Source organism: Denticeps clupeoides, chromosome 17, assembly GCF_900700375.1.
Source record: "Denticeps clupeoides chromosome 17, fDenClu1.1, whole genome shotgun sequence".
Lineage (NCBI taxonomy): Eukaryota > Metazoa > Chordata > Actinopteri > Clupeiformes > Denticipitidae > Denticeps > Denticeps clupeoides.
The window spans coordinates 20059561-20070916 of NC_041723.1; the positions used below are offsets into that span (position 1 = coordinate 20059561).

General features: G+C 46.3%; 1 protein-coding gene across 10 annotated transcripts; it reads right to left on the minus strand.

The window, feature by feature from the left end:
- Positions 1-879: 879 nt before the first annotated feature.
- Positions 880-9933, minus strand: pax6a (paired box 6a). 10 transcript variants are annotated; one of them, XM_028958192.1, is made up of 15 exons: positions 9732-9933; positions 8417-8714; positions 7442-7515; positions 7141-7194; positions 6845-6868; positions 5840-5970; positions 5627-5668; positions 5323-5538; positions 5089-5254; positions 3340-3498; positions 3001-3083; positions 2772-2922; positions 2387-2499; positions 2138-2288; positions 880-1686 (listed from the first exon to the last, which is right to left on the minus strand). In XM_028958192.1, exons 4-15 carry the CDS (start codon positions 7151-7153, stop codon positions 1601-1603), a joined length of 1335 nt encoding a protein of 444 aa, XP_028814025.1. In that variant the 5' UTR covers positions 7154-7194; positions 7442-7515; positions 8417-8714; positions 9732-9933; the 3' UTR covers positions 880-1600. The 10 variants fall into 10 exon arrangements, with proteins under 10 accessions (XP_028814025.1, XP_028814021.1, XP_028814019.1 ...); XM_028958188.1 differs by lacking the exon at positions 7442-7515 and having other exon boundaries at positions 8417-8499; XM_028958186.1 differs by lacking the exon at positions 7442-7515.
- Positions 9934-11356: the final 1423 nt, after the last annotated feature.

Consider the following 11356-nt stretch of genomic DNA (forward strand, 5'->3'; position numbering starts at 1 on the left):
AAACCATGTCAAGCTAAGAAAAGAGGTTGAAGATTTGCATCTCTTTTGCTGTGGTGGCAGCATTTTACGCTCTCTGACAAAAGCTGACAAATTCGTTTGCACCAATTAGATGGAGACTGAAATGGCCCTTGAGAAATCCCCAAGAAGAGAGTATTCAGAATATTCAATTAGCATTCAATTAGACAGAGTCTCTTAATAATGATGAACTTTTTAATTCAGAAACATTTTAAATATTGAAATAATTTTAAAATGTATGTTTTAATAATGTAATACATATTTAATACATTTAATTACTGTTGTTGTCAATACTGTTTTTATCGCACTGTTTGCATGAAATAAAGACATATGTTTTAATTTTCTATTAATTAAATTTTGACCTCAAAGTGAATAAACCGAATGAGTTCTTGGAACAGTTGCACAGAAGCATAATGGGATCATTACCTTTGTTAGATGAAAGCGTTCCTTGGGTTTTAAGGCATTTTTTAAAGAATTAAAAAACATTTATATAGTTCCAATAGAAGCTGCTGCAAGAAAGAGGGACAAGCAAAAATCTGTTTTTGAGATGGGTCATTTTTTTAAAGCACTGAATTCTTCTTCCAATAAGGATGTGTCTCAATGAATGCAATTCCTTTGGACAAGAAACCAATGGCTCTGAAAAAACACCCTGTTCCTGTGTATGCTGAGATTCTTCATTCTTCTTTTTTCATCTCTCAGATTGGCAGTGCAATATAAATGTGTAATTGTTTTAAAACAATAACAAATGTACTATTTTATTAAAAATAAATAATAATAAGAGTTTTTGGAGTGAGGTTAATATTGTAGATTCCCAAAATAGTTCTTTGTCTGCTCATTGAACAAAGTGGATACACATTGCTGGACTGTTCTGAGAAATACAAAATGAAATTAACTTTATTTTCGAAAGTGTTCTGGGAGATTTCTAGGGAAGACAAATACTTACATTTTGCATTTTAACATAAACAAATCGAATTATATTGAAGACACAATCTACAACTTTTTCTTTTTTTTTTTTTTTGAAGCTACCAAAATTTGTTCCACTTCTCTCAGTTCCACATTCACTCTGCCTGCAAGCTTTGGACAAGGACTGATAACCAATATTTGAGTCCACTATACACAGCTGGGCTGAGAATGATGCAATTTTGTGTCTCAGAATGATCCAATTTTCTCTGGTGTCCCCACGCGCAAAGAAGTGCTTGAAATAAGCCGACAGGTGTGGAGAAGCAACTTCTCAAGGTTTTCCTCGACAGATGCAGACCGACTCAGGTTGACAGTCCATCCGCTGTTGGCTTTTTTTTTTTTTTTTCATCATAACATACAATAGGCCATTTACAAATACATCAAAAATTACAAGTTGGAAAATGGAAAAAAATTAAATTTTATGTTCCATTTCATGATATAACACAGAGCACTTTTACTCAAGTCCTTTCCCTTGTTTTGCTTTTGTCTTCTTCTTCTTCTTGACGTCTTCACACCCATGATAAAATGAATGGCACAATCCCAGAACAAAAAAAAAAAAAACGAGTCCCAGTTCTCCCCTCTGTAAAAATACTGGCCCTGCCTTTCGCTGGCGGGGAACATCTCCTCACTGTAGCCTGGGCCAGTACTGAGACATGTCCGCTTCGCTTCCTGGCACTTGGACCGGGACAGATACTCCAGGCGAGATGAGACCTAATGAAACCAACAAAGAAACCAAGTTAGCTTTTTCTCTAATGTCCCAGTGGAGTAATGCTGTGGTGCTTTCATCTAAAGTGATATTGAGCACAGCAACAAGACTAAAATTAGCATTTCTAACAACCTCAACAAAACTTGACACATCAAAATCAGTTCAATTAGTCCATCCAGAACACCGGAAAGGTTTCTGACTCTTTTAGTCTGTGTAAATAGTGGCAGAAAGTACAAATTTTAGCCAGTTAGTTCCATAGAGGGTAAAACATTGTGCTCTTTATCAGTCATTTTTGCTGATAACAAAAATGGCAGTGATGACCTAGCGGGTAAGGAAGTGGACTCGTAACCATTAGTCAGATTTGTGGAAACATCTGACATTTTTGGACAAAACACCAAATTCCTGAATAGAATGTAATAAGATATAATAAGGTGAATAATTGCCAGAGCACCATACCTGTTGAAGTGGTCCCTGACGCCGCCAGTGATTGACTGTTCATATGTGCCTGCATATGAGGTGGGGTGTACGTGTCGTAGTTGCGCCCGTTCACCGACGGACTGGTGGGTAGCATGCAGGAATAGGACGAGGTCTGGCTGGGGACAGGGGCCTGTGGACGGCAGGAGAAGGAGTACAGAGTGCATCAGTCACATTCTCCCACTGCAAGCCACTCCAGCACGGAAGCAAGGGACGAGGACTTGGACTTACTTGCATAGGCAGGTTGTTGGCCATTGTGAAGCTTGGCATGGGTGGCAGGGCGCTGTACGTATTTGTGAGGGCTGTGTCTGACCTGCCCAGCATCGACCCTGATGTGAAGGATACTGCAAGTGAATATCAGAAAGTCTGTGAACAACTTACATCATATTCATTAACAGCAGGAAAAAATTTGCATTGTCTTACATTCTCGAGAATCCTAGTAGATGCTGCCAATATAGGATATTTTGCCACCTACTATTCATTTAAATAATAAAAATGCATGTTTTCATCATTCTATTCACATTTCTAGCATTAAAACAAGATTCAGTTTTCAAAAGAAAATGGCACTTATCACCAGGTCCGCATGCGGGACCAGTGCATGCTCGCGGTTCCGTACCTGGCGTAGTGGGCTGTGGGATGGGCTGGTAAACGCTGGTGCTGAAACTGCTGCTGATGGGTATGTGACTAGAGGAGTTGCTGGCTTGCCGCCGTTGATTTCGGAGCTTCTCTTCTCGCCTCCACTTGGCTCTTCGATTGGAGAACCACACCTGTGGATGCACCTAGAGGTCAGAGTTCACCACTGCTGCGCTCAACGGGTGCCTTTACAGGACGGCTTGGACACAAACCTGTATTCTGGCTTCTGGGAGGTCTATTTTCGCCGCGAGCCTCTCCCTCGCAAAAACATCGGGATAGTGTGTTCTTTCAAACTCTGGTAGAACAAATACATCCATAGAATTCTAATACTTTTATTGAATATGTTTGTGCACATTGTGTCTATAAATGTACATGCTTCTAAAATAAAGTTCACTTTTACTTTGAAATGTCAGTGCAACAGAAATATATTTTTTCCAGACTCAAAAGGCAGCGTTTCAGTTGAGAAACTCCAACAATAAAACAGTATACCAGTTGTTACTAATACTCATAATAACTATTGATTATTGGCAGCTAGTGATAATAGGATTTACCTTTCTCGAGCGCCTCGATCTGTTCCTGCGTGAAGGACGTGCGGTTCCGCTGCAGCTTCCGTTTCAGCTGGAGCCTCATCTGGGTTTCGTCCGAGTCTTCGCCGTTGGAGCTGATGGAGTTGGTGTTCTCCCCACCACCATCTGACTGCGGACAGCCGTCTTAAAGCAGAAAATCACGTACTTTTAAATAGGAAGAAAAGTAAAACACGAAGAAGAAAAGAAATGCGACGTCTTGAAATATTGTGGGAAAATATTTCAAGTCACCTCGCTGCCTGAACCCAGATCTTTTATCACTGCGGGACAAAAGGCGACGAGCTCAAGGGTGTTCCAGAAATGTGACAAAATGCGGTTAAAAAAGAAACCCCTTTCAGAGCCGCTGAAATGTTTTAAAACCCCAACTTTCCCCCTTTCAGCGGTCGCCTCCTTCAATGGCCGCCACCATATGGGCGTTTGCGGCCCATTGAGGTGACCACCAACACTTGAATAGAAGGAGGCGCTTTTCAGCGCCGCACAATGGCGGAGGAGTAAGGGAAACTATTAAAAAGCAGGTCCGAGGAGGGTCGGCAAACTTTCGTGGCCAGAATTTTAAGGACACAATTGTCGGCCGCGGGCGGGGAGCGACAAAGGGGTCCTCGGCGAGGCGTGCAGCTCGGGGCATTGTGGCGGGACGATCCCGCTCAACAGACCTTTCAGCTCAGTGTGTTAACCGTCATTAATCACTGTCCCCCGGCCAGGACATCTCTATACCGACCTGAAGAAAGAGGGGACGAGCGCGGACCTGCCAACGCGGCTACGGGGGACGTTAGTGTCAAAGCAATGCGCTCAATTACCCAGAGCCCAGCGACTGACACGATGCGGACAGTCTACACCGGGACCATCTTTTCAATTCGGATTAAATACGGGCGGCTAATTAACGGGCCAGGGGTCCGGGCAGAGGGATCCAGAAGCTATATTTTTAGGTCCAATATTTTTGAAGTTGACGGAGTATTCCATCCAGACCACTTCTCCGACCTTAATCCCTGAAAAGGAGGGAATGTGTGTCCCGGTTTTTGGGGAATAAAAGCTTCGCTCGGCGGTGCTCTGTCGTGAGCAGTGAGGCAGAAAACGCAGAGGATGGCGGGGAAATCCTATACAGGCCCTATTACTGAGAAAAATCGGTAAATCTGGACCCGTCCCCTGTTTTATTCACTGCCGCAGTGACCGTATTTGTCCCCCCTCTGAGACGGCATTTACTGGCGACAATTTCTTTCCACATTTGGGCCAATAATAATTTTTAAAAAGTAATAATAATAATAATAATAATAATTCTTTTAATTCTTCCACGTTTCGTTCTTTATTATTTTCTTTCTATCGAAATGTTCTGCAGTAATTACAGTAAAATCTGCTGGAATGGAGGAAAGGAAATAAGCTGCTCGCTTGGTGTCCATCTGACATTGTTCGCTCCTTTTAAAAGTGACATCTCTAATTGGCAAGCGGGGCCGCGTCGTGTCCAGGGGTCTCCCGCGGAACATTTCACAAGCTGTCCCCCCAAACTAGACGCGTATTCATGTTGCCTTAATGAGAAACAAAACGCTCTCTAATGAGCAATTACATTAACGACGGCGCTCTTCCCGTAACACACAATCGTCCTTTGTGCGGAGATCCCGCGCCCCCTGTCCCCCTGTCCCCTGTCCCCCTGTCCGGACACGTTCACTTCTTTGAATACAAATAATTACAATTCTACTGAAATGCCGTGGGCATGGTCTCTACCTGGGTTGGGCTGTCCGGGCACCGAGGTTCCGGGGTACCAGCCCGGCCGGGTCCCCCACGTGCCCGTCTGGCCGTTCAGCATCCGCAGCTTCTCGTACATTCCATCCGCGCCCATCTGTTGCTTCTCGCTCGCCAGGTTGCGCAGGACTCGGTTTATGGAGGACACCTGAGGGAGGAACCGGTGAGGACCCCCGAAAACGGGCGAAAGCGTGCGGGTGTGGGCCGGCCACTCACGCTGGGGATGTTGTCGTTGGTGCAGACCCCCTCGGACAGCAGCCGGTCCCGGATCTCCCACGCGAAGATGGACGGACACTCCCGCTTGTACTGCGCGATCTTGGCCACCACCTCCGGAGTGGCTACTCGGGGTTTACTCCCGCCGATCGCCCTGGGTCTGATGGAGCCCGTCTCATAGTACCTGCCCAGGATCTTGCTCACGCAGCCGTTGGACACCTAGACGGAAGACAAAAGACACAATTGACATCGATTACTTCTAACAGGAGCGGGTGGAATTGTGTACGTCAGGCAGTGATCCTCTTACGTTCTCACTGTCCAGCACTTGGACTTTTGCACCAGCATGGGTCTATAACACAAAAAATACGCCTTGAGTGGAACTAGAACCAGCTCCTCTGCGAGCCACTTTTCCACGTCTTAATACCGGACTCGCTGCGTGGGATAGTGACGTCATGGCGTGCTTTTCCAAAACGAGCGTGGATATGATATGAAATAGTGGCATGCAGGTGTGCTCCTTCACCTGCAGGATCCGGGAGATGTCGCACGGCCTGGCGCCGCTGTGGGCGAGTTCCACGATCTTCTGCCGCGTGGAGTCCGGCAGCGGTCTCCCGTTCACGAACACGCCGCCCAGCTGGTTCACGCCGCTGTGACCTGCGTGGGGAGAAGCGCGCACTTCACTTCACGTCCACGTGTGCGATCCACGCCCCACAACCGTCCACGCTCGGCGCCCGCCGATAAATAGTCCGGGAGCCGCAGCGCTCCGTGGAAAATATGACGAGGCGGCCCGACATTAGTCTTTAAAATAAAGCCGGACGCACGTCAACTTTGAGCTTAATTCGCGGGAATGGGCGGAAGTCGGGCCGCATCATGCGTGGGAGGCTAATTGAAAAGATCAGTGGGAGCACTTGTGGCAGGCGTGTCACTTCACGACTTCTCAAAAAGCCGCGTCGTCACGACAAATAGCTGCGCGATGGGGGAGAGAGGAGGGGTCCCCGAGATGATGGGGTACATGTCCAAACCACCATGTTCTCCCCGCGTCACAAAATCATGCAAAAAAATGAAAAATTATATATATGTATATATATATATGTGTGTGTGTGTGTGTGTGTGTGTGTATACACATACATGTAGGAAATTAAATTAACGTTTTATTAACGTTTTTAACGTCTTTTATTAACGTTTTTAACGGGGAGATGAAATCCAGAATTATATCGAATTAATTGTCGTTTTTATAAAATACGAAAGATTCATGGAGGCGCAGATTAAAAAATCGAATCAAAGTGTTCCCTGCCAAAAGGTTAAGTCTCCATCATTCCATAATTCCCCACGGGCGCGCGCCTCGTCATCTATCGCCAGTCAATTAATAGGAAAACATATGGTGTCAATTTGGGCGCCGCGCTTCTATTTCCACGCCGCGTGGACAGCCTATCCAGCGGAGCTCCACTATTCCACCGTGATGACCTTCTAGAGCTACAGCGTGTAGATTCGCATATGAAAAACAGAATGAGGGAGGCATTCCACACACCTTCATTACAGATGTCATGCACCTCTTGTCCAGCATTAAGAGAGAAAATAACGCCTCGTTTATTGTCATCCTGACAACTACATGAAATGAATCATTATCAGACGCCACCGTGTCTGCGCTGCACGCAAGCGCCCCTCCAAATACATATTCAATATTTTTACAGCATTATTTCAATTCTTGACGTTAGGAGATGTAACCATGGCACAAAAACAGAAGAATATTTAAATATATCATGCCTTCACCAAAACAGTAACGAAATAATAATAATAATAATAATAATAATAATAATAACTTACTGTTCTGCATCATGGACGCTACGCCAGACTCCCACGTGGCCCGGTTATAGTATTCTATCAGTCACGGAGAAACAACAGTGAATATCAGCATGGACACGGTGCACCACCATCATCATCATCACCACCACCATCATCACCATCATCACCATCAGCAGCAGCAGCAGCAGGAAAGTGACAGTGTGTTCTGCAGGATGTGAGCCAGTTACGCACGACTCCTCTCCATATTTATCATGTATATTTTCATGGGAAAATATAGAAATTTTGATTTGCTTGCAAATGTATATCCAGGATTTAAACTTGCCTGGCAACAGTCGTGACTGTCCGCTTTAAAACAAATTAACGACTTTCATCTGCTTCGCACTAGTTATTAGCTCCCTAGGACAAAGCAAAAGATTGAATTAGTGCACCCTGTCTGCGGGTACATAACTCATATCAAGAAGAATATCCCGGCATGCACCCGTCCTGGAGAAGCGACGCCGAGAGCCTCGCCAACAAAGGCCGCGAATCCCAACAATGGGGGGACCCCCGTTTTATACTGACGAATTCTACACTCGTTTCTCCTTCTGAACACGTGGGCGTTCCAGAAAGCGCGCACAGCTAATATTACGTCAATGCAAATATATTCGTTCTGCAAAAATATTCATAAAAATGCATTTATCACTTCTGCACTGTAACACCTCGTTTAAGTATTTAACTGCATTTTGTTTTTTATCATTTAATTTTTACAAAAAGAAAAAGAAAATTCCGCCCTCGTAAAATAATTTTCGGTATTATTTTTTCCTTATTAATAATAATAAAAACGCATTATGGGACAGGTATCCATGTAGCACGTCTTACTTGAAATATCTTTTACAATTTCAACAGGATGGAAATAGAAATTACATTTATTTTAGCGTTTGAATAATTGAAAGTAATTTAAAGTTTACAATTTTGCAATAATTCGGGCAAAAAAAGGTGAAATTTACCTCTAGTGTATTTTGGGATTTTGCTGGAAGGTTCTGTGAGAAAAATAAATCCGCAATTCCCACGAGCGCAAGTTGACGTCGCGGACGCAGTGATGCGAGCTGACACCCCTCCACCGGGTCACCGCGTCCCCGTCCCAGCCCCTGTCCCCCGTCCCCCGTCCCCGGCCTGCTGCGCTCCGCAGGACGCTCCAGACGGAACTTCGGGTGAAGTCTCGCGCGCGTGGATAAAACACCCCGAAAAGCGGAGTAAACGCGGAGTAAAGACGGAGTAAAGACGGAGTAAAGACGGAGTAAAGACGGAGTAAACTCACCCTTCTGAGGCATGTCGGGAGCTGCCGCTTTCCTGGAAATAATTTCCAAAGCTGATGGCGGGAGTAGAAAAGCGAACGAATCCCTGCGAAGGAGAGGAGAGAGGGATGATAAAGAGTGCGCGAGGGAGTGCGTGTGGGGAGAGAGAGGGTGGCGGGGGAGGAAGAGGAAGAGGAAGAGGAAGGGAGAAAGCGCGTCTATGCTGATTGGCGACGTTAATGTATTCTGCCTGCGCTCCGTGGGCCATTAGCAGCGCCTGACCCGTGTCACGGTCCCGCAACGTCCCGCAACGTCCCGCAACTAGAGGAAGAGGAAGAGGAGGAAGAGGAACGCGGAGTTAACCATTTACGGTGCGACTAGAACACTTTAATTACTTTGAATTACTTGTAATCTGGAAGTAAATCCACCTGGATCCTGGTATAAACGTGACACGCGTGCTTTAAACGCGCAGGTTACGCCAGCTTTCCGCTACTAACCGCCCACGAGCATTACATGGAAACGGCGGCATTTCTGAATAAAGCGGGTGAATGTCGTGGTATTGAAATGATGTAAAATGTAGAACCCTGTAGTCGGGCCACGGACTCCACTCGTGTCGGCGTACAAAACAAGTGGGGTGAATGTGTAGGTGTGTGTGTTACTTTGAGTGTGTGTGTGGGTGTATGTGTGTGGGTGGGTGTGTGTGAGTGTGTATGCGTGTGTGGGTAGGTGTGGGTGGGTGTGTGTGGGTATGGGTGTGGGTAGGTGTGTGTGTGTGTGTGTGTGGGTATGGGTGTGTGTGGGGGGGGGTATGTGTGTGTATGGGTGGGTGTGTGTGAGTGTGTTTGTGTGGGTAGGTGTGGGTGTGTGTGTATGCGTGTGGGTACGTTTGTGTGGGGGTGTGTGTGGGTGTGTAATGGAGGGAGGGGAAATGTCGGAACCCACGAGGCGCATCGTTTCTGCACTTGACCCACTCTGACACGTGGAAAGTGGTCGAGTTCGCGGTGGAATTCTGCTGCCCCCTCCACTGTGTCGGCCTGTCGTCCCGGTTCCCGCTGCACCATGCAGCTCCCCGAAATGCCCCAGTTCCCCGGGCCGAGTCCACTTCCACGCCCGTGATTTAAACCCGATGTGAACGCAAGAGTTGCTTCAAAAGTCCACGCGGTGTAAACGGAGAGGCTGTGCGTCCTTGTGGAGAATATGATTTAGAATCGAAATAACAAAAAGTACAGTTCCACGTTCCCGCCAGTGGGATTAACGCCCATTGGATGGTGACGAGTTCATAACAACTAATAATCCCTTTTATTTCCCCTTTTTCAAATTTCGGAACCAGGGTCTCACCTGTTCCAGTGGAAATAATCGCGTTGGTTCCACGCGTGGCGTGGCGTGGCGTGCTTTAGTTAGGCGGGGATCCCTCGAACCCGACAAGTGGCGCAACGATGACGAGAAAAGTTCCGGACTCGTCGTACTCCGCCGGGTTTATGGTGGAACTAGTCGTGTCACGCGTGGAAAAAGGAGCTAATCTGGTCGCTGTTTTCCCGAAGCTCCCTGCAAAAAAAGTTTTAAGCAGAAAAGGGGGCGGGGACTGGATGTGAATATGCTGACGTCATCTGAGGAGGAGGAGGGAGGCTGAAGAGCAGACAAAATGGAGCAAAGCGCACAATTTCACGTGGAATTTCGATGCCCGTATTTGCTCATTAGTCTCCTTCCCAGCATCCTCTGGGATAAAAAGTGTCTTGGTTGTGAGAAATCAGGCCTCCTCCTCCCATCCTGCCACGCCCGTGCTTCACATTAATCCTCTTTTTAGGGTCACCATGCTGTCCCCTCCATTTACTTCATTTGAACACCAGCGTCACTTCGCTGTCCTGCATTACTGCAACTGGCCGTAAGGTGTGAGCTTGATCTCTGAACTCTGAACTCTGAACTGTAACGCTCATATGAAAGAAGTACCTGCGGTTCGTGGACACTTCATGTCCTCGTTTAGATGTGTAAAGTGTGTCACGTGACATCATGATTCTGGAGAATTCTGGGTGAGAACTCTGATGGGATGTAGATGTAGGAACTGGCGGGGTCACCGCTGTCCCCACGCGGCACGGTCCTCTTCACTAAACAACGATTCAAAATGCAGATTCATAATGAGGGTTATAATATTCTGGACTGTTCATTTGTCCCGTTTTTGGTGACAGCATGAAGTCACACGGCGTTTACAGGGCCAGTTGAAAGTGGGGACGTGGACAGTCCTCTGAAAGCCATCACCGGGTCTGGCGCGCCAGATGTCGAGTTTGGCAACGCTCACGTTACGCGCAGCTTTTCTAATGCTGGGCCCACGCCCACGACCACGCCCACGACAGCACACTCATGGAAATAATATTCCTCCGCCCGCCCCGTGCTGTGCCAGTTAATGACTATTGACTATAGATTTCGGGCTGTCTTTTTGGGTCACTTGCTCGCCAGGTGACAACGTGGACACGTCATTTCAGGGGGGAATGATGATCTGTGATTGATCTGTAATTACATTCTGGGGGTCACATTACTGAACATTCCTATTCTGCCAATCAGCTCCCTTTATGTGTCACTGTCCTACTTTGGACCGTACCTGATGTCTTTTCATGTCTGCTGATGGACATGTGAAGGTTCTGGAGATATACTCCCTGGTGGCTCCTGTATTAACATCGTAATTCCTGGGGGATCAGCACGCCAGGTCCTTGGGGACTGCGTCTCAATGCTGCAGGTGTCCCCGGCACGATTCAGAAAGACCAAGTCGAGCTGATAAAAATATTTTAAAAAATGTCCTTTTCTTTTATCAGTGCCAGCATGTGTTCCAGGGTCTTTATAATCATTCTATCGTTTAAATACAAGATTTACATTATAATTACAATTCAGCAGTGAAAAATAAAACGAGAAAAGCAACACATGATACCAAATATCATTTGTGTTTATGGTGAAATATTCAGATTATATTCTCC

Excerpts from the sequence above, each read along its gene's own strand:
- pax6a (XM_028958188.1), bottom strand. Across the intron at positions 6,869-7,140 it reads AGCGTCCATGATGCAGAACA|AGGTGCATGACATCTGTAAT; the intron begins GTAAGTTATTAT and ends ATGCTGGACAAG. Across the intron at positions 3,084-3,339 it reads GATCGAGGCGCTCGAGAAAG|AGTTTGAAAGAACACACTAT; the intron begins GTAAATCCTATT and ends TTGTTCTACCAG.